The sequence below is a fragment of the Dryobates pubescens genome, chromosome 4, assembly GCF_014839835.1.
Source record: "Dryobates pubescens isolate bDryPub1 chromosome 4, bDryPub1.pri, whole genome shotgun sequence".
Taxonomy (NCBI): Eukaryota; Metazoa; Chordata; class Aves; order Piciformes; family Picidae; genus Dryobates; species Dryobates pubescens.
The window spans coordinates 24,584,528-24,611,988 of NC_071615.1; the positions used below are offsets into that span (position 1 = coordinate 24,584,528).

Genomic DNA, 27,461 nt, shown 5'->3' on the forward strand with positions numbered 1-27,461 from the left:
ATGCATACCATCACGGTGCTCGGGAAAGGTGTGGGGGCGGTCACTGCTTTCATCGGCTACGGCGCCAGTCACGGGCCACGCTCGACAATGGGCCCCCACAGAGCGCACTTCCCGCCGTTTTCTGCGCTACCGCCAGGCAGGCAGCGCCGGGGCCACCCTGGTGAGGGCGAGCAGGGCTTTGCCGAGGCGGCGGCGCGCCGCGTGACGCAGCGGGCCGCGCCTCCGCGCCGTTGTCGGCGTCGGGACGCGCGTGCCGGGGAGGTCGCTGCCGGGCGGCGGGGCGCGGCGGGCACTATGATGCCTGGGGAGACACCGCCGCCGCCCGCCGGGACTGCCGCCGCCGCCGCCGCCTGCGCCAACTGCGGCGTTCTCCAGCAGGTAGCAACGGGCCGCCGTCTTTGTGGCGCTGGGGCAGCCGGGGCTGGGATTTTGGTTGAAGGATGCCGGGCCGCTAGCGGGCGGGGAGCGCTGGGTGCTGCAGTTCCCGCTCCCGGTGCAGCGGGAGCTGAGATAGCGAATGTGGCGAGCGGGCTCTGTAAAATGAGCTGGGCGAGGTGTGGAGCAGTAACCCGTGTCTCAGCGGCGTGCCCTTCGGGATCCGCTAGTGAATTTCTGGGCGTATCCTTCCGAGATTGTTTCGGCGTGGTGACAGCAGTGTCACCACCCACTGCCTCTGCCGCCCCTCAACGCGCTTCAGCCAGCGCTAGTTCTTCCGCGCAGCGCTTCGGGGAGGGTTTGTTTTCCTTTCAGATGAGGGGAAGGGCCTGCGGAGAGTTCAGAGAGCAGAGGAGGTCTTCAGACACTCGGAATGGGCGTGGACTGAGAATCTGGGCGATCCCTAGGCACAGATGAGCTGGAAGCTCTTTGTCGTTAACAATCTGCCAAATCTTAATTTGATGTTGAGGAAAAAAAAAAAAGTTATGGGGATTTTAGTATTATAAAGTTTGAAGAACTTTTGCAGTAAAGCCTGATCTAAGTAAGTAATGCTTCCTTGTGGAGCCTGCATTCTCAGTGTTGGCTAGCTAGCTAGCTTGTTCACTAATAGAAGTGAAAAAAGGATGACAGAGTCTTTATCATGTTGTGTAGAAAATTAAAAGTCAATTCAGGTGTTATTTACAGGATAGAGTACTGTTTTTTGGGGTGAAACTTCTTTACCAATTTGAGACTTTTCCTTACAGAATATAAATGAATATGTAACAGCATTAATTGCACTGAAGCAAAAAATGATTGATGGAGAGTAAGTACAACTGCAAAAGTGGTGGGGTTTGCTTTGGTTTTTATAGCTCGTAAGTTCCTAAAGCAATGCAGCAAATACTTTTTGTGGAATGTAGATCCATGTTAATGCACAAAACTAATTTTTCCTGAAAACAGTTTCTTCAGAAACAGATCCTAAGTCTAGACCATAAGACTTCTTTAGTTTATGCCCTGAAACCTCGTGTGTGTAATGGTAGTAAAACAGAGCTATTTTGTGTAGCTGTAGCAGCATGTTTATTATTATGAATACTAGCTGAAGCAGCTGTTTGAGATTTGCTTCATTTTCTATGTTGTGGAGACTGTAATGTGAGAACTAAAAGTCAGGCACAGGGGTATACAAACCTTTTCAACAGAATCTAGTCTGAGCATTAAGGTGTGAAATGCTGTTGAGATTAACGATCAGAACATGAAAAGTGAGGCTGAACATCAGTCAGAACAGCAAGGTTCTAAAGTGCTTCTTGTCGTTTACTTTCTCTTCTGTGATTGCTTCCCCTTCGTCCTAGTAACTATCAGCATATAATTGATTCTATGGAATAATGTACTGAGATACATAATGTGTACCTCCATACTATGGCCTAATATCCTTCCTATGTCTCCTAATTATAATGTAGAGTTTTTTCTCATGCATCCTTTCCCACATAATGCATCAAATCTGGCCTTCAGCAACTCTAAATTCCGGTCCTGCATTCTGGTTTCCAAAAAATGTTGGAGAGCCCTTACTGCCATAGCTGGGATCCTTTTCTTCAAAGCTCCTCTACTCTGTGCCCACAGCTCCCATTTCCTACTTCCAAGTTTTGTCTCCTCACTCTGCCAGTGTGTGTTTCTTGTGCTGATTACCTCTCCTTGAACTACTTGCAGCTCATCCCTTTTCTTTCTTTTTACCTTGCTTGATTATTCTTAACTATTGCAAGCAACAGTAACACAGCTCTCTCTGCATTGCTATGGTGTTTCTCTCCCTTGTCCTTTCTTCTTTCAATTGTAATAAACAGAGCATCTAAGGAAAGGAGAGAATAGCTTTCCTTGGTGCTGACCTGTGGCCCACTGTGCTTCTTGGATCAGAGTAGGTGTTACCCTCTTATGGCTGCTAGAAGAACAGTGTAAAGATTAAAGCCTTTTAGGGTCTTTTGAACTACTTTTCTTACATGTGTTCTGTCATAGGGAAACATCCTTTGAGAACTACGATATGATTTTGTGGTTGTGTGTATATTTTTTCATTATATCTATATTATGTTCTTTAAGTGTTTCTTGGCTTTGTCTTTTTTTTTTTTCTTTAAGCTGTAATTATTGGCTACACATTCAGGGCATTGATAGTTTGGTTGGTTTTTTTTTTTTCTATTTTAAAGCAGCTTGATTTGCAGTTCAGATAGCTTAAGGAAACAAAAAGGCTGACTACTGTCAGAAAATGCAAACCAACCTTACACTCTCCGTATTTATTTATGAAGCAAAAGGAAAGATACCCTAAGATATTGTCAAAATTGGGTGAGAAAATGGGTAATGTCTTTTTTTTCCCCTTTCTTTTGCAGTCGTTTGCTGACGGAGTATCAACAGAAATGCACAGATATCCTTTGCTTATCCATTGGTGTTCTGGCAGAATTTATGTTCCTACTTGGTGTTCTTACAGAATTTCTTATAAGTGGGCTTGAGGCTTTTAAGTTAAGACCTGATGCCTGTAGTAAAGAACAGACTGGAAAGGCTTTCTAAGGCTTTGGAATTAAAACTGTCAATTTAAGATCCATCTGTTTCTCATACAAGGCTTAATATGCACTATTTGAAATCTGTGTTACTGAGAATGACTCTGGTTTTTACATGTAGCAGAAGCTGTTTGTTCCCTTCAAACACATTGAAATGTTTCAGTTAAACACTTTGTTCTCCAAGCCCTATGTCATTTTGGGTGGAAGTCTTTACTGAATGTTTCATTGCAAGTGGACATTTATAAACTGATTTTAATTTCTACCTTAACAAGAGTCTACAGCTTCAGTTTGCTGAACGGTAAGTTTGATTTAAACTATTTGCTAAAGATGCTGGGTGCTCTGTGTTCTCTGTGTCTTGGGCAGCTTTAGGAGTCTGTCCTAACAGCAGCACCCCTGGGTCTAGGCTGAGTTTTTAATGTGGTCCTTTGTTTTTCATACTTCTGAAGCCATTGACAGCAGAGATACCCTTGATGAGGAGAGAAATCTGTCCTTCTTCTACAATACTTGTCTTTCCTGGCCCTGTCTCACACAAGAGTCCAAAGTGACCAAGTGGAGATGCAGAACTCATCTTTTGGTGGGGGCAGCCATATTTTTATGAAGCATTTTGTCTTAGAGTTGTGGCTTTGTGCCCTTACTTACTTGATTAAAGAGGAGGAGGTAGCATGTGAATCTTGCAGACTCCATCTTGCCTGCTGAGAAATCCTGCAAGTGAGCTCTGCTCTTATTTTGCAGTGTCAGCATCTGGACAGTACTCCTGTGTGGCACTGTTTGCAAGTAGCTTTTGGCTCAGTTTAATGTTTTCCAATCAGATCTTGAATCTTATTTGAATGTGAAACACTGGATGGAAAGACAAGAACACTTAAACTATTAATATTCTTTGGCTATCTCTCACAGCATTTTTCCATAGGGCAAAGCAAAGTACTCAGGCACATGCCTGACAAATTAGAACACCGAGTTTGAAAGCACACATGCTTTCTGGCAACTTTTTTTTAAATTACACTTTCTATTTCAGAGAGATCTCTGCTCTACGTTGCCAAGTGGAGCAGATGCTTCAGAAAATCCTGCCTCTGGAAAAGTGCCAGGAAGAGTTGGGTTCCTTGAAAGCAGAGCTGGAAGAGAAAAAGGTATCCTTGTAAGGTTTAAATAACTGTTGAAAGAAGTGTATCTATTTTATGCTCATTTTAATCAAGCAGGCTTTAATGAGCCTTGTAATTCCCAGCTCACTGGAACAGGCAGCTCTAGTTTTAGGCAAAAAAGTGAAATGGCAGCAGATTTCAGATAGACAAAAACCTCAAGCTTCTGTTATTCCTATGTTTTTTTGATCAGATTATCTAGGTTTGTTTCTTTATTTAACAATCTCTCCTGTCCCTTAGCTGAGATTTAGGCTACAGAAGAAAAGATTTTGACTGTTCAAATCACCTAAATACATATATTTTCTAGTAAACTACTATTATTTCTTAAAAAATTACTCAGTCTTCTTCCTTGTAGTTTTTTCATGCCAGTACAAAGCAGGAGATGAACCCCTGTCTTGTCACTGTACATAGGTTTTCTTCTATGTTGGAACTTCCCTCAGGATGTATTAGTACCTGAGGTCCTGATTGCACTTTGTCAGAGAAGCAGGTTATATGTCTCATGTATAATGGTTGCGCTCTTGACTACAGCTTGGAGTTCCTGTCCAGATAGGTGCTGGAGACATAACTCAAAAGATAAATAGGTATTTGTTTGTTATAAATTTGAAGAAGAATAACCTGACTCTTTAACTTGCTTGTTTTCTTATTAAATACACTTTTTTTGGCTGTGCAGTTTCCATTAGAAAAGGTAAAATGCTTGCTATTTTTTATATTTTTTTTTCCTCTCAGTAAGGACAGATATTTAACTGTGCTTTCCTTCTCCACAGAGTTCTCTCAAGATTTATCGGGAGAGTCAACTGGAATATGTGAAAATTAAAGAAGAGATAGTAAACAGTGATGCTGTGTGAGTGATGCTTCTTTTTCACAACCTCTCTTTCCCTCCCCTTACCTCTTTTAGAACTTGGTCTTGTGCCTTACCTAGTTATGCTTTCCATTTTGCTAAAATTTTCACGCCTATGGATTCTTAGAACAGGGAGTTGATGGAAGAATGGTATTAGATATTGTAGCAAACTTTGGATACCAAGATTTAACAGAAGGAAATGTTAGAAGCGTTTTTGTGTATGTCTTGCATTTAAGGTAGGGTTGGAAATGCTGAGGTCAGACTTTCTTCCAGATGCATAGTTTGGTTTGTCTTCAGCAAACACCTGGATATTCTTAACAAAGAGCTGTTGGGGAATAAGTGATCCCAAAGGCTGTTCCTACTTATCTCATTGATTAGGTCTCAGGCTGCGCCAGGGGAAGTTTAGGCTGGATGTTAGGAAGAAGTTCTTCATAGAAAGAGTGATTGGCCATTGGAATGGGCTGCCCAGTGAGGTGGTGGAGTCACCATCACTGGAGGTGTTTAGGAAGAGACTGGATGGGGCGCTTGGTGCCATGGTTTAGTTGTTTAGATAGTGTTGGATGATAGGTTGGACTCGATGGTCTCTTCCAACCTGGTTAATTGCTATTCTATTCTATTCTATTCTATTCTATTCTATTCTATTCTGTTCTATTCTATTCTATTCTATTCTAAGCAAGGCTTGCTTGTTTCTAAGGAGTAAAATTAATTTGTTTACATTACATCAGAGAAATGCAAAAACCAGAAGCCAGTTTTCTTGGGTGGTGATTGTAACTCTAAGCTGTAGTCGAAGCTGTATTAGTGGACTGACTCTCTTAAGAGCATACTCTGCTTCTGCAGCAGATGCAGCTCTATGTGTGAAAACGTTGGCAACATGCCACTGACTTGAGTTTTCAGCTTCAGGGACACACTGGGCTCACAGGTGCTGGGGCTAGGAAGTGTATTTTCTCTGAAATGGTTAGCTGTTACTTTTGTGTGTGTGCAACATAATTATATACAGAAATTATGTACTAATGCCTTCTTTTTAACAGGAGAAAGAAACTGGAAACAAAAGTGAAGAAACTTGAAGGTAACTTTCTACATTGTGTTACTGTGTTCTTCTCCTGCTCCGTATCTCGATTGCTTTTTTGTCTGAAGAATTGCAGCTTTCTAACTCTTGAGGGCCCAAGAGGCAAGGCTGGGTAATCCTGTGTGTGGTGTTTAGTCTCTGGATTATATCATCCCTCCTGCAAAATCACTTCTGTTCAGTATCTAAGCCACATGATGTAAATGAGGTTGGAGGGAACTTCTGGTCATGAAAACCTCAAAAGATGGAGTCTGCCTGGCCTGTCCAGGCAACCACTGCAGCACTCCAGTCATGAAAGTCATCCCAAAGATGTAGAAAAGATGTGGCTAACACTCAAGACTAATAAGCAGTCTTATTAACTTCTCTTAACCTCTAACAGACACTTGGGAAGACTGCAGATGGGCAGGAATAAAGAGAACATAGCAGGCAAGTGAGGCTTTAAAGTTTGTCCAGTGCTTGGCTCCCCCATTCAAGAGGGACAGGGAACTACCGTCCAATGGAGGGCCATGAGGATGATTAGGGGACTGGAGCATCTCTCTTACAAGGAGAGGCTGACAGACCTGAGGCTGTGTAGCCTGGAAAAAGAAAAGACTGAGACAGAATCTTACAAATGAATACAAATATCTAAAGTTTGGAGGTCATGAGGATGGAGCAAGGCTCTTCTGGGTGATGGCCAGTGACCAGTCAAGGGGCAGTGTGTACAAACTAGAACACAGGAGGTTTCACTTGGACTTAAGGACAAACTTGTTCACATTGAGGGTGCTGGAGCCCTGGAGCAGGCTGCTCAAAGAGTTTATGGAGTCTTCTTCTCTGGAGACTTTAAAAACCTGCCAGGATGCCTTCCTGCACAACTTGCTCTGCATAACCCTGCTTTTGCAGGGTGGTTGGACTAGGTGATCTCCAGAGGTCCTTTCCATCCCCTACCATTCTCTGATACTAATGCAGCTGACGATGCTGTTTTCATCTCTGAACTGGGGCCTTCTTGTAACAAAGAGAATAAAACACGTGAAAAAACATACACCTCACTTCTAATCATGCTTCCTTTTTTTACTTGGTGTGTATTGTTCTACAGTACAGTACAGTACTATTTCAATATGACTTATTTTCATGCTTCAGTTAGGTGAGAAAAGGCATCTATTTCAATAGTTCAGAATAGTAATTATGCAGTGGAAGACAACATACTTGTATGCATGTCTTTTAATAAGCCAAACTACAACTTCAATAGATGTAATAGAATTTTATTTCATACTTTTTTTCCTTTTTTGCTAGTAATTTGATTTGCAAACCAGTGGCCAATACTACATAAATTAATTAGCTGTTTCTTACATTTGAATTTTGCTTCTCTTTAAGAGGCTGCAACAAAGCATACACAGGACTTCAGACAACTGAAAACTGAAAAGAAAAGGCTTGAAAAAGAGCTAAAACAGGCACAAGTAAGAATTTCCTGGTCTTTTGGGTGAAGCTTCTCATAGCTTTTCTGAGGAAAAAAGAAAGTAAGCTAGTAGTAATAGAGATACTGAAATAGTAAAATGACATTTGTTGTAGATACTGACTAAATATAGCAATTCATTTTAAGAGATGGAAAAGTTCTATCTGAAGTATGACCTTTGAAAAATTGATTTAGGGTTTATGCTAATTAAGAGTAGATGCTCTGCAAACTAATGATGGCATGAAAAATTATTTTATTTTAACAGGGAAAGCTTGATGGTGTACTTCAAGAGAAGTGCAGAAAAGGTAACTCTTCACCTTTGCCTTCGGGTTGGGTGTGGTATTGTTCCATCTGAACCACTTCCTCTTCTCCCTTTCTTCTTTCTAATAGTTAAGCATGCGGAGACCCAGAGTTCAAGTGAAGATCTTAAAACAGATATAGACAAAGGTAAGAAGTTTAGCAAGACTTTTCTCTGTGCAGAACCAACTGTTATGAGTTTATTGCAACTCTTCTCGAGGTGCATTTCTGGAAAGAGTATACTGACAGAAACACTTTAGGAGCAGGTGTGGTTGATGCAAATGCGTTGTACTGAAGGACTAATGTTATAGATGACTGTTTTAAGGTTTGTAATAAGGAATATACTAGATTCATTAAAAGTATAAGTTAGCCCTCTGTGTGTGAAGTCAGTTGATGTGCAATCTCAAGCAGAATCCAAACACTGAGCAAAATAGTCACATCGTCTTTGAAGCTCAGTGAAACCATAAAGGAAGCATGCAGTGCAAAGACACAAGGCAGGAGTGTGAGCTGCTACAATTTTATGTGAGACTCTCTAAATCAAGAGGAAAGGCTCTTCTCAGTGATGTCCAATGATAGGACAAGGGGCAACAGGTGAAAGCTGGAGCACAGGTTCCAGGTAAACATAAGGAAAAACTTTTTCACTTTCAGGGTGACAAAACACTGGAAGGGGTTGCCCAGAGAGGTTGTGGAGTCTCCTTCTCTGGAGACATTCACAACCTGCCTGGATGTGTTCCTGTGTGACCTACTCCAGGTGATCCTGCTCTTACCAGAGGGTTGGACTTGATGATCTTTTAAGGTCCCTTCTAACCCCTAACATTCTATGATTCTGTGAAATCCAGATTGTTTAGTTTTTCCTTATTGACTCTTTTTTTCCTCTAAAGATCCAAAATATCTGCTACAACTTAGATGAATCTAATTATGCAGTGGAGCAAACTCCTCCTAAACTTCCTCCAAAGGACTGAAACCAAACTCCAACCACTTTTTTTTCCCCCTTTTATTTTTTTTCCATACTGGTATTACTTCTGAATTTTTTAGAAATTCTGAAGGCAATTTTCAGGCAAAAGAAGACCTTCCCTGTTCTATTTCTGGCTTTGCAATATTTGTGTATGAAGTCTGTTGCCAAAATTAAGCTTTTCTGGAAAAGGTAGACCTTGTCAGGTCTTGTGGGTCTTGGCAAGTTTTAACTGACTTTTGGATTGTACTGAGTTGGTGCCAGTTTTCATCTTTTGATTTTTAATTAATGGGAAAATGGGAAAGTTAATATCTGAGCTCTAATTTGAGCTTCAAATAGCAGCAGGGCTCTACTGCTTATGAGAATGAGTTATGTTGTTAATAGCAGACTTTGCTCTTACATGCTGAGCTTTTGTATTTTTTTTAACATGTCTCTATAAAATAGTAGCAGTTTGCTGTGATTGTTGACTTACAGAATTGGCAACAAACCCAGTAGTCTCGGTTCCTGATTGTTGGATGTGGTGATGGTTTTGGCAGATGTAGGTGAAGTGCTGTGTATTTTGTTGAAGTTTTGAACTATTTCTCACTCTCAGCCTGTCCTTCTGATTCTAGAACTAGGTTGTTTGGTATCACTTGGCAGTGGTGCTATTAGGACTTGAGATAATGTCTTACTGATGTTGTGGCCTGATAATTAATTCAGATACATTTAATGTGCTGTTGCTCCATGGTTAGACTAAGATAAGTTACTACTGAGTGGGGTTAAAGAAAGAATGTGATTGTACTTTCTTAGTAAAAGATATCCTCCCCCATTTATGTTCGTGTCACCTGATTTGTTTTAGAAACCTGTTTAATCTCACTGCTGTTGCATTCACATCTGCTTTTATACCTTACCCTGGGGGCTGCTATGACAAAGCATTCTGCAACTGTTCCTCCATTCTGCTGTGTGGCTCTGGCCACCACAAGATTCATTCCCTCACTGGCATCTAGCATTTGTCTTTCCCTGAAGCTGTAAGGCTTTGTCTTAATGTTTGTTGTGAGTATTTCATTATTTTATTTTGCGGTCTGTGTTCTGAGTGAAAATAAACATGAATTCTTAACTGAGCATTTGATGTGTTCCTCCATTTATAACAATATTTATTTTGACAGAAAAAATAAAACTTCTGTTAGAAGAACTCTGGATGTGTATAGACAGTGCAACAGGAAAAAGAAAGAATCAGGAGAACGATCCTGTCTGGGGTGAGATGGCATGCAGTGTCTTGAAATTTTCTTGAAACTGTCTCCTTCTGACAATAAAATAAATGCTGGTGTATGTTTTTTTCCAGTTCCTGTTCAGGGTAAGGCATGGCCTGAAAAAAGAAGACTGGCTGTTACAGAAGGTAGGGTCCAGTAATTATGAATGTATTAATATGCAAGTGAAGTTAGTCTTACTGGAATTGGCCTGAGCACTGTTTGCATAACACTTTTTGGACAGAATGAAATCTTCAGTGCTTGCCTGGTCAAATACATGTGTGATGGGAATGTTTGGAAATAACTGCAAATACTAATTTGAACAGCCAAGTAAACTGGAATACTCTTCTAAATAAAACCTGTTGTATACTACTGCTGCAATTGAGAGAACTAATTCTCCTGCTATCAGCCGACTTGGCTATTTTTGATAGACAAAACTCACCTCAGGGGATCACAGGATGGTAGGGGTTTGAAGGGACCTCCAGAGATCATCAAGTCCAACCTCTCATGTTTATACTTCTAACATTATTAGAAAGCATCGTAAAATCTGCCATATTTGATGTGAATTATGAGATGTGAATGCTCTTTTTGGACTGAAACAAAGGCATGGTAATGTAGATGGATTGTAATATTTAAGAGGCACTTCTTCATTATTATCTGCCTGAATAATAGAAAATTACAGAATCATTAATGGGTTGGGTTGGGAGGCACCTTTTCAAGCTCATCTAGTTCAACCCCCTGCAGTAAGCAGGGACATCTTCAACTGGACTGTGACAACACAAGCCCTATGAGGAGAGGCTGAGGGAGCTGGGGTTGCTTAGCCTGGAGAAGAAGAGGCTCAGAGGAGACCTTATTGCCATCTACAACTACCTGAAGGGAGGTTGTAGGCAGGAGGGGGTTGGTCTCTTCTTCCAGGCAACCACCAACAGAATAAGAGCACACAGTCTCAAGCTGTGCCAGGGGAGGTTTAGGCTGGATGTTAAGAAGAAATTCTTCACAGAAAGGGTGATTGGCCATTGGAATGGGCTGCCCAGGAAGGTGGTGGAGTCACTATCATTGGAGGTGTTTAGGAAGAGACTGGATAGGGTGCTTGGTGCAATAGGTTTTAGTTCATTAGATGGTGTTGGGTGATAGGTTGGACTCAATGATCTCTAAGGTCTTTTCCAACCTGGTTTAGTCCTGTTCTGTTCTGTTCTGTTCTGTTCTGTTCTGTTCTGTTCTGTTCTAACATGTAGAACATCCTGGAAACTCTATGTGACTCTAGCTTGTAAACAGCTTTATAAAAACAGTGTGTGAGCTTCAAGCTTGAAAGATTCTGCTTTGGCCAAAGGAGTCATCAAAGCTTATTTACCTTTGAGGACTATAAGGCTAAGTAAGACCCTTTAGGCTGAAAGGTTTCTCCCTCCACCTTACATCTATTGCAGCAGTTGAGTTTTTGACATGGACCTGCTACATGAAGGGCCTGAGACGGACCTTGGGAAACAGGGAGTTTCGATCAGTATTTTTACTAACTCCTACTCTGCTAACATATCAGAAGGTGCTTAGCGGTGATCTCTGGGGGGCATTTTCAGCTATGGAATTAAAATAGTATTTATATAATACCACTGGTGCTGCTTCAGCAGTATCTCTGCAAATTCTAGCAGTGGATAAATACTGAGAGCAATGACGAAGTACACCATTGTTTTTCATTTTTGTAACAGAATGCAAATTGTGCCAGCTAAACCAGTACATCCTCTGCTCAAATCCATTTTGTGCATGTTCTTTTCTTTGTGCTGCAGGATGGTACTTGTCTAGGTACACAGAACAGCCCTGATTTCTTGCTTGGATACTGCTAATTCTGTGTCCAGCAGTCTGTGAACCCTATAAACAGATCACACATACAAATGTCATGTAACAAGTTGAAATACTACAGAATAAGTTTTTGTTCCATGTGGCATGCTGAGGGATTGATGATTTCTGCTGTTTTATTGGAGGTCATCTTTTCTTTTTATTAAATCATAGCATTTAAATTTCAGAAAAGTGAGCCATCTTTTCACTGTTAAAAAGTATCTAGTGCAGTTGTAATCAATATTTACATTCCTTGCCTACTGTTTAGTCCTTGCTGGGGCAATGTGTTTTGTCTACATGCATAAGAAATGAGTGTCTGTGTAATAATAAAAAGTGTGACTTGAAAAGGAGCAAAATGAAAGTACAACACAAGAATCACAGGGAGTATTTGGACATGCTAACTGTGTAAAACTGGTAGAGATGACATTATCTTGGAAGGATTATCAACTGCTCAGTGTCTTTTGTTGTCTTGGTGGTTCAAATGCTGTGCATAGGTGGCATGTTGCAGGGGGAGCCTCTCTTCTAGGCAGGTGTTTTTTTTTTGATGGGTTCTGTTCTAAGTCATATCGTTTAAGACAAAATTGTGTATAATTAGACAAAAGCATATAGGTATCAAATCATAAAACTAGGAGTATAGTTTATAGAATTCCCTCATCCTGCCATGACAGCAGTATCATTGTAATTGGCCTGCAAGGTCAGCTGCTGACTCAAAGCTGAAGGTTGCTTTAAGATAAAAACTGGGGAATGTCATGACATGCTTGTCCTACATTTTCTGAACATCAGATACTGAGCTAAAACTTAAAACATTGAGCTGTGTGGACCTTCAGTCCTGCTCAGTGTGGCCCTTCCTGATAAGAAAAATGAGGTGGAATTGTCTTAACGATCCAAGCCTAAAAGTGGTTGGGAGGGGAGCTCTTTGCATGTACAGATTTCTTTTATGTGGAAAAAAAAAATGGCAAAAAATTGTTTGTGAATAACAACTTCTGACCTCTGTAAGTATTTCTGAAAGTGATATTCATAGATTCATAGAATGGTTTGGGTTGGAAGGGACCTTTGAAATCATGTATGTCCAAGCTCCCTGCCATGGGCAGGGAAACCTCCTGTTAGACCAGGTTGCTCAAAGCCTCATCCAGCCTGGCCTTAGTCTGTAGGAACATTTGAAAGGATGGTAATGCATTCTTACTATGATATTACAGAAAAATGGGAGGGGGAAAAATTCTTAACAATATTTTTGTGTCTTAGATCCTGTACAAATCCAGCAAAAGATCAGGAAGTGTGATGGCACAATGCTGCCTTGGTATTCTTCACTGGAAGGTGCTGGAAAGCAAAATTCTGTAACACCTGTGCAACTTGAAGTGAGTACTGAGCCTTTTGGAGGTGACTCTGTTGAGAAGAGGATTACTGAAGAATGTCTGCATGGTGGTGAGGATAAAACTGTGGATGTGATAATACAGACAGATGGGGCACATAGCAGTTCAGACCTCTCTGATCAGGAACAAAAGGGACCCAGTGGAATTGTGATGGATATATTGAATTGGGCCAGGCCTCTCCCTGCTCTGCTGTCACCAATACAACATTCACCCATAACTACACAGGTGAGTTTCAGGATATCTGATTTGGCACTAACTTGGCCATATAATTACTGTAAAATGATTATTTGATATTCCTGGGCTTTTCTGATTTTTGAGTGTCAGCATTAGTTACTCATGCACTGAACGGGTCTCTGACTGTTCAGACTCTTTTTACCTTCTAGCATACTGCCTGCAGAAGGGGGCAAACCACAATTTTCAGAAGTATGTTGAAAGCAAAATCACCCATGTTTCAACTGATGTCAAAATTTCTTTTCCCAGCACTGTAGGCTTACAGGCACAACTCTTGTTTGATGTAAATGTGGCTTTCATTCCACAGCTTGCAAGTCAAGGGTAGCCTATTTAAGTGGTGTTTTTCAGTAATCTTAGAATACAAGTAGGTAGGTAAAGAAGTCTCTGACTTTTCACAGAGATACTTTCTATTTGCTATGAAGAACAGTGATGGAGAAGGATGTAATTCTGCTGATCTTCCTTAATTTATCAAAACCACTGCAGGTCAGGGACACCATTGCTGAAAGAAATAGATAGTAAGTCTGGTACCAACCTTTGGAATATTAACTTTGTATTTTTCATTAAAGGATATATTGTTTGGAGAAGTCACAGGTTCCAGTGATGAAGAAGTTGATTGCAGTGCTTCTGCAGTAGAGGAAATTTTACAAGAAGACCAAGTTGGGCCTCAGAGTTGTAATGTATTCAGCCTCAGTGAGGAGTGTAACAGACAGAGCAAATCATGTGAGCACAGTCTTGATGCAGACATCTTGCATAACCTGAGGTGGAATGAAAAGATGTCAAGCAAGGAGGAGAGTGATGCTGAAACACAGCAAACTGGTGCTGCTACTTTAATTGCAAACATGGAAACTAACATGGAAGAGAATTCTGAGAACATGGAAACTGAGAAGAGAAACCTAACTGAAGCAAGAGAACATGAATTGGAAGCCAATGAAAACCAGAAAGGAGACAGTGAGGGTATGCGCAGTGAAGAGGAAGGTTCTTCAACTGAATTTACATTACACAACTTTAACCCTCAGAATCAGATAGAAAGACATAGTGAGCTACAGCAAACAGAAGAGAATGCAATCTTAATTGGATCTGTTGATTATGAGGGTACACATGACAAGCATGATGTATTAATGAGAGCTGGAAGAGATGGATTATCTGGAGAGACCAAAACTCCCAGGGCAGTATCTGTTCCCCAAAACATTACTCATTTGCCACCTGAGCAATACACTGTGCTTCAAAGTGAACACTCTAAGGAGAAATCTGACATGTTGATACAGAATGAAGTAGTTGAAAATGAACCAAAAAATGGAATCAAAGCAAGTGACATAGGGGAAAATATAAAACCAGCAATAATTGGAGAGGAAATGACAGCTGCAATAGAGGTTGAAGCAAATAATGAGAGAGAACTCTCTGAAAATGTATTGCCTGATTTCAGTAGTTCAAAATCCTTCTGTGAAGTGGAGTGTCCTGAAGATGTTATGATACATGATGGGGAGGGAATAATTACAGAAACTGAGGCAGACACTGGATCTGTTGACTGCTTTGTACGCCCTCAGTGCTCTGAAATAAAACATGACAGTGAAGAGGTACTGGAGGAACAGTGTATGCAAACCATAAAAGATGGGGATGACAGAGAGTATGAACCAGAGACAGTTACAGTCTCTAGACATTCCTTATCTTTATCTGCTGATGAAGTAATCAGCAATTCATTGTCTATGGATGACATAGACAAAAGTGTAGGTATGGAGTGGACTGCTTTGTCAGCCTTTACAAAAGATGATGAACACCTCAAAACTGAAAACGTGAATGTAACCAGCCCTGAGACTATTGAAGTAGCCATAAAATTTAATGGAGAATGTGTTCTGGAAATAGCTGAATCATCAGAGCTACTCCATAGTGCAGAAAATGCACAATTAGTAGATATAAATGAAGGGGGATATTTAAAAGGCAAACCACAGCTGGAAGAAAATGGTAGTACTTCACCACAAGAGAAGTCAGAATTGGAAAGTATACTTGCACTGCCAAAGATGGCAAGCATTACTGATGCAGAAAGCAGTGTAGCTACACGTGAATCCTCTGTGTTGGATGTGATGGCAATAAAAGGTGAAATAAAACAACCTGAAAATCTGTGTAGTACATTAGAATGTGGGTCATCCAAACCTCAAAACTTCAGAGTGCTTGAATCTCAAGAGACTGGATTTAACGTCAGTCCAGACAATTTTGAAGAGGAAAGCAGTGAGCTGTTAGGACGAGTGGATACCGTTGAGTCTGTCTTAGCAGAAAGTAATCTTGCGTCTCCAACAGAGTTTGCAAAACCTCTGAATTACTTCTTGGTAGCTGAAAATGTTAAATGTGATGAAATAAAAGGGGAATTAAATGAACAAAGTCAGGAATTGGTGACTGAGACTTGTTCCAGTTCATTTAACTGGGAAGAGAATGTTGTGAAGAAAAATATTTCAGAGATCATCTGCTCGCCTGCTTCAGAAATGGATTTTAATAGTAACTTGGCTTTTTCTACTCAAGGGGACTTGGAAATGGGCTGTATAAATACTGAAGAAATGGATTCTGCTGTGCAAGTGGGAATTGGTTTGGAATCCGCAATGCCTCCAGATCTAAATGTCAGTCTTCAGAAAGTCGTTAGTTTTGTTGAAACCAATTTCACAGAAAATGCTGCTTCCCATACGTGGGAAACCAAAGGAGATGAAAATTCTGTTGGTGCACTTAACTGCTCTTCAGAAAGCTTGGAAGAGCCTGCTGAGATCCTGTCTGCTGAAAGTGACAACATGTACAAAGAACTGGACTGCCCTGAGAAGGAATATGGACACAAAATTGATGTGGAAATTCCATATGTGCATGAGCAGCCAGGAGATAAAGAACCTAATAAATCACACGTCCTAGATGCAGACTCTTATAATGAGAATACTTTGGCAGTTAGTCATGTAAGAGCAGACAGTGTGGTGGATATGGATACACACTGTGAAACAAACAACTCCAGAGATAGTGCAAATGAATTGTCAGGTGAGGTTGGGGAGAATTATCCTGCAGACCTAGCCTCTTGGAAAAGAGAGGACATATTACTAACCTCTGAAAATAGTGAGGATACTATTGAATGCATGGTAGATTCTAACAGAACTGACAGTGATAGCGAGGGAGGTCTGTTAAAACCTAAGACATCAAAAGAAAGCCTTGAGGTGCCAAATGCTTCCAAAAATACATTACCAGTATGCCAGATGTTAACTAGTGTCTCAGAAACTTACAGACTGTCTGAAAGAAACAGTAAATCAAGCACCAAAATGCTAGCAATTGGAAATTCTTTAGAAGAAAATGATTCTGAAAAGCTTCAGTCAAATGTGGAGCAAAACCTACTACACAGTGTTGATAGGGGGATCCCAGTGTCTGAAGAATATAGTCACAATCAACCTAGCACCACTTGCAACATGGGAGAAGACAACACTAATGTTATCCTAGATGGTAGCAGTAGAAAAAAACCTGTCAAGTATCTTCCAAATCAAGCCCTATCTGATGCAGAGTGCAACTGTCAGAAAGGTAGGCAGCCTTCTGAGGCACAAAACGCAGTATCTGAGAAGTTACATATGTTGGAGTCAGAGTCTTATGTGGATGATGCTCTGAAAAAGAGCAACAGATTGTGCAAAAAGCAAGAACCATCTGAAATCCTGGCTGTTTCAACCATCACAGCTGCCCAAGTCATGCAAGCCAAGCTATCAAAGAGGCTTCAAGGTAAAAGAAAAACCCTCAAAGCTAAACTAACTCAGCCAGTTGTTGCAAATGCTAATACTCCTCTGCCAATGAAATGCTCATCTGAGAATATCAATAAAATTAGGCAAGAGATGGGTCCTCCTCTACCCCCCTTGCTACTGCCTTTGATTGCTACTCCTCCAAAAGCCGCACGTACCACATCCTCAGCGATGTCTTCTACTGATCCATCCTCTTTGCTTTCCCCTCTTGATGACTTGATATCCCCGCTACATGAAACTCCTGTTCCTCCTCTCATGTCTCCATTGACAGACACTCCAACAGTAAAATCTGCTCTTTTATTTTCCCCTCCCTCACCCTCAGAAGCTGCAGTAGGCAGAAGGATTCGCTCCTCACCTTTGAAATTTTGTACTTCCATTCCAAAGCACGCGCTTCCTGTCCCCGGGAGATTGCCTCTGTTGGCAGCCGATGGCCCTGCTCCAGGCGCTCCTCAGGAGAACTCTGTGAAAATATTGGACACTATGTATCCAGAGCTGTCTGCAAGGGCAAGGACACTAAACATTCTGAAAGGCAATATTCAGCTGAACCGATGTGCTTTTTCAGACAGCCAAAGTTTGACAGGACCTGTGGCTCAAATAGGTGGGTTCAAAGCAATTGCATCTAAATCCACGGCGTTTGTTAAAACTGGCAGCAATTTGAAAGCTGAGAATCATAAAGATCAAGACGGAGATGTGCAGAATCAGCAGTTGTTTCCTTGCTCATCAAATCATCTTGAAAAAGGGACCCTATTGCCAATGCCTATGCCAAGAAGTGCAAAGAGACTGAGGCTGGACAGTGAACCATCAAAGCTAGAGCCCAATGATACTGCTGCTGTCAGAAACACTAAAAATATGGTCTCAGAAACACAGGAGGCTTCTCATGACAAAAGCTGTGAAATCAGTAAGTCAGCACATGGTTCCAGTTTAGAAGCATCACTACCAGTAAACAAAGCTACTGAACTCGACAGCCAGAAAGTGTCTTTGGCATTGAAGAAAATTGCTGAATCCTGTTTTGACTTATTACCAGTTATAAAAGGTCACGTGTATGTCGGCAATACCTCAAAGATTCCAGTAATGAGAGATGAAGAGAAAGAAGTTGTCTATGAATTTGGTGTAAAAAACAAGGTAAGTAGGATAGTTTTCCAGTTTTCTCTTTTAATAATGGTTTAAGGAGTTGCTGTATCTGGTAACTTCATAGGAGCAAGGCTGTGGCAACTTTGTGTTTCCAGGTCCAGCCAGTAGCACTGCACACTCCTAATAGGTGTGCAAGCACACAGCGCACACCTCATCTTGTCCCCTTCTCTGTCTGATCAGGGTGAAACCCCGGTAGTGGAAAATACAGATTTATGTACAGATGGTATGGATCACTCCAGTAGCTAGCATTAGATAGTATATCCAGTAGGTATGTCCTATTCTCCCCACTCGTCTCATGCACTGACAGACAAGCACATCCCTCCAATAGCTGGTCCAGACCTATGGCCTTGTGTGCATCTCACCCTCAGACCTCCAGTCTTTCAGGCTTGACCATTATGGTTCCTCACAAAAACAACACTCGGACTCCCTGGTGTCTGCAAGCACCTGGTCTAAACTTGTGGCTGCTCCAGTACCTGGCTCCCAAGCCTCTCATCTGCTCCTTACTTGTAGGCCTCCCTAATGCCCTCTCCCTGCCTCCTGCAGTGTGTAAAGTGGTCTGGGGAGAGACTGCTGTTGGTTCATCTCATGAGTCTCACACCTGGACAATGGGCTGTGTATGCTCCCATGGCAGCTTTGAGCATAGCCATGTCAGGATGCTCCATTTGCTCTGATTTTAGGGTATTGAGGTTGCTCTAACTGACATGACTCCTCTACTCATTTTTTGTTTAAGGAAGAAAATTTTTGATCACATAACTGAAAATTTTATGTTTAAAGAATAGTAGTCCTATTCTGCACCTATTTCAGGTGTGTTTGTTTTGAGACATTATCTTTTTTCTTTCGCTAGTTGCCTCTGGTTTACTTTTCTACATCTTTAATTCTGTGTAAACAGCACTCTTGCAAATAAGTCAGTAGTTCTTTTTACTTGTCGATGCTGCTATAACATGTTCTCAAGTGTATGAGTCTAACAATACTTTCTGTGCCTTATAGCATTTAGCAGAGTCCTTGCTGCATGGTATTCTCAATAAACTAAAGGCTCAGAAGAGTGCCACAAATTATAACTTCAACCAGGCTCTGTGTCGAGTCTATACAGGAATTTGTCGCCAGCTGGGAGATTTGGAACGAGCTCGCCTTTTCTGCTATAGCCTCCTTAAAGAAGGTACAGTGTGGCTTAGGGGGTGCATGGCTTAAATACATTGCTTGTCTTTGCTCTGGTGTTTCAAGATGATCATGTTTGTAGAAACAAGCAAACAAAAATCATGAGAAAGAGACATTTTCTTTAGAACCTTTTTCTGTAGTGCAATGTAGGCTATTCTAGAAAAAAATCTTCCTTTCTTGCAGTTCCTCCACACCTGTCTCAGTTTGGTGATGACCTAAGCTCTTAGTAGTTTACTCCTATTAAGTAGTCTTAGTGATCTACTGTTGCACTTAGGATCCTCTGCTTTCATTTTAGGATCCTCTGCTTTCACCTCCAGAGAGGTGATTCTGCCGCTTTGCTCTGGTGAGACCTCACCTGGAGTACTGTGTGCAGGTCCAGAGCCCTCAATATAGGAAGGACATGGACCTGATCAGTGGGTCCAGAGGAGGGCCACGAGAATGATCAAGGGGTTGGAGCACCTCTGTTACAAGGACAGGCTGAGGGAGCTGGGGTTGTTCAGCCTGGAGAAGAGGAGGCTCCGAGGAGACAAAATTGCAGCCTTCCACTACCTGAAGGGGGCCTACAAGAAGGATGAAGAGAGAATGTTTATTAAGGCCTGTAGTGACAGGACGAGGGGCAATGGCTTTAAGCTGGAGAAAAGCAGATTGAGATTGGATGTTAGGAACAAGTTCTTTACTATGAGGGTAGTGGAACACTGGAACAGGTTACCCAGGGAGATGGTTGAGGCTCCTTTCCTGGAGATATCATAATAAGGCTCAAAAAGGCCCTGGGCAGCCTGGTCTATTTGGGGATGTCCCTGCTGACTGTGGGGAGGTCAGACTGGATGAGCTTTAGAGGTCCTTTCCAGCCCTATGATTCTATGATTTTTGCCTAGTATACTCCAGTAACAAATGAGTAATCAGTGCTCATTTGTTACTGGAGTGTACTAGGTAGACTTCTGGAGTAGAATCTTCCAGTTTAATTTCATCCTAAAATAATCCAGTTGCAATCGTCTGAGACCTGTCTCCTAGTGAAATAAAGTGTAGTAAGAAAGATGGAGGGTAACCTCAACATGCAAAAGGAAAGGTCCTTTGGCATTGTTGTTACACAGTGAAATCCAGTGAAGCCTTTTTTTAATGTTTGTGTTTTCTTAAAGGGATAAGTTACAATAACGCAGGTAGTTTTGAGGAGGATGCTTTTGTTTGTTTGTTTGTTTTTCCCTTGGGTCCTTTTTCTTATCTGAGGCCTGCAGTGTGCTAGTATGACTCCCCTTTCTGGGCTGCAGTTGTGTGACTTCTGTGCTATCTTTCCTAGTTATCTTGCTGAAAACTGTACAAGCTTCTAATGCCTGAGGATGTCCTCTTTGTTTTTAAAAACTGTTTTGTTCTTCTGGTTTTTTTCCCCTTAGGCTTTCCAGACTCAGAAAAATTGACATTATTTATCACAAATGTATGGTCTGACATATTTGTCTTCCAAGGTGCAATTAACAAAGCTATGCAATTAGTTGTCCGGCAGAATGCAAGCAATGACACGCTGTCCTGTTTGGGTGCTTACCTCAACTGGGAACAGGTAATGTCTGCTTTCATTGTCACTATCAGCTTTTGTCTGCATTGGTTGCTTTGGCTGAATCAAATCAAGCAGTTTACTTCTGCTGAAGGGTCTGAAGATACCCTGTGAATCTCCCCTGAGTCTGTACAACTTATGCTGCTTCAGACCTTTTTCCCATGTTTGCCTGGACCCTACTGGAGTACAGCACTTTCCTTGTTTGCCCTGTTAAATTAAAATCCCTCTATTAAACATTAAAACATTGTTGTTAAAATTTGCCTGGAATCTGGTTTGGCTATGGAATTAGTCTTTCTGTAGAACTATGACACTGGTGTTCTTTGAGGTTTCTTGTGGTGTTTTGTTGATTGACTATTATTTCTTTTTATACATACTGGGTTTGTCCATCTTTTGTAGTTCTCTGTGTAATAGGTAATTATTTATCATAGTTAATTTCAGGATGAGCCTGTCTCTTTTTACTCCTGATCTTTCTGTGAGGTGGACTGTAAATAGCTGTGTATCACCAAAAGAATGTCAGCCAATTAATTTAATAAGCAGTTGGCATGATCACTTCAGTGATGCCAGAAGGATGGCCAGTGTGAAGGACTTACTGAAGTTTGATTTTAAGTCTTTGAGTGCTTGCACAACTCTTAATTCCTGTTAGTTTTCAGCAGGCCATCCTGAAAAGGTTGTTGCAAAGAGGAAAAAGTGGGACACAGTTGATATCAGTAGGAGCAAATTACTATCTTGCAGATGGAAAGCTGGAGGTCCTTTGCCTCTGGAGAAGGAGTTTGTGTGTTTTCTGGAAGGCCAGGGCCCTGGGAGTTCTGAAAGCTCTGCATTAATGCCAGGCTTGCTGGCGGAAGTGCTACAGTTCTGTAAATATCAAGTGAGCAAAGTCATCTTGATTCCTGGCTCATCTGTTCCCTATCCTGACATGCTGCTCCACAACTGGGTTTTGTTTTGGTTTTTTTTTTAGATCTGAAGCTGGCCCTGAATTTAATATGGTACCACTGGAACTGCATGCAGTTCTACAGTGGAATTAGTGAAGAGGGCATGGATTTGTCTGTTTCATTTTTTTTATAACATCACAGTTGTGATACAGCATTAAGCTCTGATATTCAGACTTAAACTCTACTGCAATCCCTGTTTACTAGAGAATTTGTATCCTCCATTAAAACTTTCAGTCTCATGCCAGTAGAGATGCACATAAGTGTGTCCCAGGAAATGTTCCTTGAAATACTGTTTGCACTCACATGACCTAATTTCTCTATGGATCTCTATGAAATGTGAGAGCTGCTGCCGCTGGGGAGAGCAAGCTCATGAATTTCTTTATTGATGATTGCAGATGACATCCTATCTGAAAGATGTTTTTTACTTAGGTGGAAATACAGGGACAAATTTCAAGTGGATTGTGGTTGGCAGTCTATTACACACATAATTTGTGAGGATTATTCTGCTTAAGTAAAGCTCACAAAGAATTGAGGATTTAATTCTTGGTGAAATTATGCCATTTTAGTGACTTGCACCATTGCAGAATTTGCCAGTTAGAGGAGCGTTTGTACCAAGAAGCTATGCTGAGCACACAGTGTGTTTGTGTGATAAGCCTAAATACTTCAGATATTCAAAGGATGTTTGGTTTTAAATTCCCTTGCTTGCCCTAGCTATCTGACTAGCAAAACTGTTTCACATGACATATTTGCAGTTAATACTGCCTCAACTATTATAAGTACTTGCTTGGAAATTCCAGCATCAAATTCCAGCATCAGAAAATAATGTTAAAACCCCTAAACTTTGAAAGTGAGCAATGTTGGTCTAATCTTCCTGCACTCAGAAAACTTTTCTGACCTTAAAGCTTTTTGAGAGAAACAAAAATCCCCAAGATGTAGCAGAGAGTGGTTGTAAGGTTTCTGGGTATTGTTGGTTAGGATTTTTCACTCTCCCTTTAGTAGAAGCATCAAAGCAAATACCAAGTACTTGAAGCTTTTAGTTCATATACTCCTTTTGTTTGCTTTAAGTCAAACCCCAAAGCTGAATTTGTGGTGTAAGATGCTGTGGTCACCTAGAATCAAATGTGTGTAAAGAGTTTGTTTCTGAGTTCTCATGCATTAAGATCATCACCTTCTAAAATTTCAGAGTTCCTCTTTAGATGCTGGTACTATGGTCTCAAACCTGCTTTTAGAAATGCAGTCATGTCCAAAAGTAGAATTTCAGCTGAGTGAGTGGTATGGAGAAGATCTGAGTGAAGATGCTTGGCAGTATATATTTGCTGTTGATCTACTCTGCTGTCACCTGAAGTGGGACTGGACACATGACAATGTTATAAGGTATCGTGGCAAGCAGTTCTTTCATGTGTTTTTCTGTGTGGGTTCTTTTGTTGTTCTTTTCCCCCCCCCCCCCAAATTTGAGACATTATAATTTAGCTTTTAATGTAATAAAACATTGCATAGATACATAGAAATAAGGGCACTTCAAGCAGGTGAGACCTAGACTACTGTGTTTGTGTGTCTTATTTTAAGATAGAATGAGTGATTAGTGAGGAAATGTATGATTTTATGGTACAGAGCCAAGAGATGAACCCCATTAGAACTGCTTTTAAAACAGCTATTTGTGGACAATTGTGAAAGATGTTGAGGCAAATTGCTTTCAGCTAAGCAAAATTACTGTCTTCCTCTGAACCTAATTTTTTAATTCCCCTCCCCACCATCACTAGAAAATGGGGGTAGGACTTTTGATAGGTAAATAGCACTCCTTCAGTGCTGACGGTGAAATGTAATCATGCTCATTAGTAAACTGTCTTGATTTCAGTCTGTTTTTAATGCTGAAATCATGGCAATACTTAGATTCAATGTCTTACATTTCCTTTGAACCCTATAATCCAGTGTTTGGACTGCTGCTATACTTGGCTTGGTTTGAAAGACTTCATTTTGATACCCAACCTATTTTTAATACCCACCCTGATCTGACAGCCACTACTTTTTATCTAGAGGCTACATAACCTAGTATAATCTCCAAAAATAGGGTATTCATTTAACTGTACCCTACCAATCATTGAATATAAAGTAAATGCAAATAACTTAAAATCATCTTTTTTTTTTTAATACAAGTTCCATGCTTTTAAATAGTGAATATGTTATTTTTAGTGAAATACTTTAAAAAATAAATACAATTTGGCTTGAGTGAAAGGATGTCTAGAGCCATGCAGAGTTGATGGTGTGGAGCTGTGCTGGTAAGATGTAACTAGGTCTCTTAGCATCATTTTAAGGATGAAAAAAGACTCATGTTGGGACTTTTCATATTTAAAAGTAAACATCAGATCCTACTTTCAACATTCAACCTATGAATTTTCAGTCATACAAAGTCTCAGCGTGACATTTGAAGGCAGCGTGATTTCATACACAGCTGCTAAATCAGTGGAGTAAGTTCTTGACTTTAGGTAAAGAATGTTGCAGGGCAATGAATGGAAGCTGAACAGGAATACTGTTCTGGACAGGAATGATTCCTCCACAAAGTTAGTTTGATTGTTTGGGTTTAAAACCTTCTTTACATTACTTATATTTGTGGTTGTTTGAAATATGGAGAGTTTCCCTAGAAGGTGAATTAAAGATGCAAGTGGAGCTATGGAAGTAGATGGTAAACAGAAAAACTATTCACGTTTGTTACTGTGTAACTGTTGTACCATCCCTTTGTGCAGTAATTTGATTTCCACATTCATTTGTCTTTCACAGCAAAGTGCTTTGGCCTTCTATGGATAAATGGATAAAGAAGAGAAAGGGGCATGAAACTGCTCAGTCCATTCCTGATAGTGTTATAGCATCGACACTCAGGCTGATTGGTGAGTAGTCTAAACTCTTAGCTGAACTTCTTAGTATTTCAGTGGAAATGTCAGCCTGCCTGTGAAGTACTTCTACCTTGTTGTTTTTCCTTTTTTTTCCCTTTCCTTAAAAAATTTCATCTTAAATACCAAACTTTTACAATGCTAAACAGACATTTTCTGTTTGCCAGCCTGTAGAAAGTGTGTACATGAGTTTTGAGAGATGCGAGTCTAATTTCACAGTAACAAATGCCAACATGGTTTATGCATTTAAAAGCAAATCATCTGTAACTACCTAGCAAAGTGTATAAAGTAAGGGTTTATATGCTACATAATACCTCTTCCTGAAACTTTAATTTAAAATAATTTGTTTGGGATCTAGATGGCATTCCAGGAAGAGTTAAAATTTGGATTTCAATAGATTATTTCAATATGTAGCCTGTATAGTATTATTTATGAACCAGAAACTGCATTCTCTGAGAGTTTTACACTCCCACTTATGGGAGGTTGATCAATCTGATGAAAAATGCATTAAGGTGTTAAGTCACAAAAGGAACAGTAAATACACATGTTGCTCCCAAGAAAACATGGTACCAAGAATGACTAAATTTCGTGAATGACATTTGCATTTTCACTTGATATTTCAACAGACAATCAGTAAGTCTAAAAATGAGGAAGTCGGCTCTCCAAATGTCAGATGCATAGTAACCTTGGTTTTCCTTCAGGTCGATTGAGCCACATAGGTGTGAAGGAAGGATGTCTTGCTGCAGTGAAGAATATTAGCTCTGTAATTGGACTGTTTGTACAGCACGCAAAAGAGGAAGGTAATGTCTGTTCAGAGGAACTTTAGTGTAAGGTCTGCAATGTCAAGTTTTGCCAGTGTACAGAAAACACACGCAAATTAGGGCACACGTGCCAAAGCAGCCTGCTTGTGCAGTTTTATGTTAGTGCATAACAGTGCAAAGAGTTTGAGTCCCTTTCTCTTCTGAAGTTAACAAAGTGTGTGTATTACCTTCTGTTTGCGACAGAGAACAATATCAAGATAGTTTCAGGCACCTTGGAATTATGATGCTTTGTGTAATAGCATATCAGCTGCTTCAGAGGACTTAGAGGATGACCTTCACTTGAGCAGTAATAGCTCATTTGTTCAGCTCATGCTGAAACTTGCCGATAGCAAGGTGGTTGTACTGGGTGAGGGCTGCAAGACAGTCCAAATTCCCGAGTGAAACAAAGCAAAGCAATTAGAGAAGCAAAGTCTCCATTGCTGAGTTATTCTGGCTGTTAAAACACATTTTTCAGTGGAGCATTGATTGAAGTTACAGAAACATTTTGAATAGCTTTTCCCTGCCATCTCCAGTTCTTCCAAGTGTGCCTTTGAGGTCTCTTCCAACCTTGGTGATTCTGTGTGTCTGTTTCAGGCCGTTTTCATAGAAGTCTGACCACCCTTAACTGGAGTGAAATCACTAGGGATTAAATTTATTTTAATGCCCTTGGAATGCTAAAACCCTGCTGAATTCAGAAAACTGGAAAGGGCTAGCATTAAATGAAATGTTGTAGAATTTGTGTGCAGGTTGTCATTTTGCTCTGGTCTAGTTTCAGGAATCTCAGTTGTTGACGTGTTTTAATTCCAATTGTTGAACTATTTTCTTTAGATGCAGGTTTCCCCAAACCATGATTGCATAGTAGAGTTTCTGTAAGCTGATTTGTTTTAACTTTTTGCAGGTGTTCCCTGGGGTGTGCAGCTGGCAGCTGTGTATTCACTGTGTGACTTAGGTTCAAGCAATCCAGAAGGTATTGTTGAGACCATCCAAGCTTGGAAAGCAACAGTTGTTAACAACGTCCCTCCGGCTGTCACAGATAGCATAGCTGAAATCACTTCTTTGTGTAAAATGGAGCTGAACTGAAGTCTAGGGAAGTGGACTGATCTAAAGGAAGAAGTGCCTTATTTTACTGAGCAGTAATTAGCTGCAGTTTTAAAGGGGACACACCACATTGTAGGTTTTTACATTTTTAACAGAATCTCTGATCACTCACAGCAAGCTGAAATATTTTGACTCTTCTGTTTGAGGGAAGAGGTTAAAAAAAATACACAGACAAAACCAAAACAAACAGAAAACAAGCTTGATTTTTAATAATAACTCATCACTGATCTGCAAAAACCAGGACATCTTTGACTCCTGAGATGGTTGCTGGTTTGATGTCAGTAAAATTTAGTAATAGTTTCATTATTTTACTTCCATTGGTTTGGAGCATGGACTGTTTGACACAACAGAAGCTTGAGCCTGGCTGAAAAACCTGGCTGTTATTTTGTACTGTATTTATAAAGTAACTGTCTAGATAGCAGAACCTTGCCCAGATTCTGCTTTATTTTGCTTGAGTAGTCTCATAACCTTAATTTAAAATACTTGTGTATGACAGGTAGGAAGTGACTTTTTGTGTAACAATCTTGTATAGAGTAACAGAGAGAAGAAATCTCTGAACTTGTATATATGGTATATTCTGATAATGTGTCTCACATTTGATATTGTTCCACTTGGGGAATTTTGTGTATGTAAATAGAAAGTTGGTTCAAAGAAAAAGTTCACCTTTCTAATGATCGCTTCACTACACTCTGTGTTTTTATATCTTTCGTAATAAAAGAAGCAAACACTGTTGGTTCTTGTCGTTCTTTAACACAGAACTAACTGTTGGTCCTGTCTTACATAAATAGTACTTTGGGAGCAATCACCTGTGAGGTCATTTCACATTTCACTGAATAACCTAATGCTGTTGTATAGCAATGTCC

The 27,461-nt window shown here is 40.5% G+C and overlaps 1 protein-coding gene across 1 annotated transcript; it reads left to right on the forward strand.

Moving 5' to 3' along the window:
- On the forward strand, window positions 1-27,318 carry ICE1 (interactor of little elongation complex ELL subunit 1). The gene is made up of 20 exons (XM_054161272.1): window positions 1-378; window positions 1,179-1,237; window positions 2,778-2,812; window positions 3,225-3,243; window positions 3,958-4,069; window positions 4,843-4,919; window positions 5,945-5,982; window positions 7,330-7,412; window positions 7,674-7,713; window positions 7,799-7,855; window positions 9,803-9,892; window positions 9,979-10,032; window positions 12,953-13,305; window positions 13,878-18,176; window positions 19,173-19,341; window positions 20,729-20,889; window positions 22,999-23,189; window positions 24,591-24,697; window positions 25,402-25,500; window positions 26,399-27,318. The coding sequence occupies exons 1-20, from the start codon at window positions 1-3 to the stop codon at window positions 26,578-26,580; spliced, it is 6,603 nt and encodes a 2,200-aa protein (XP_054017247.1). The 3' UTR covers window positions 26,581-27,318.
- The last annotated feature ends 143 nt before the right edge of the window (window positions 27,319-27,461 follow it).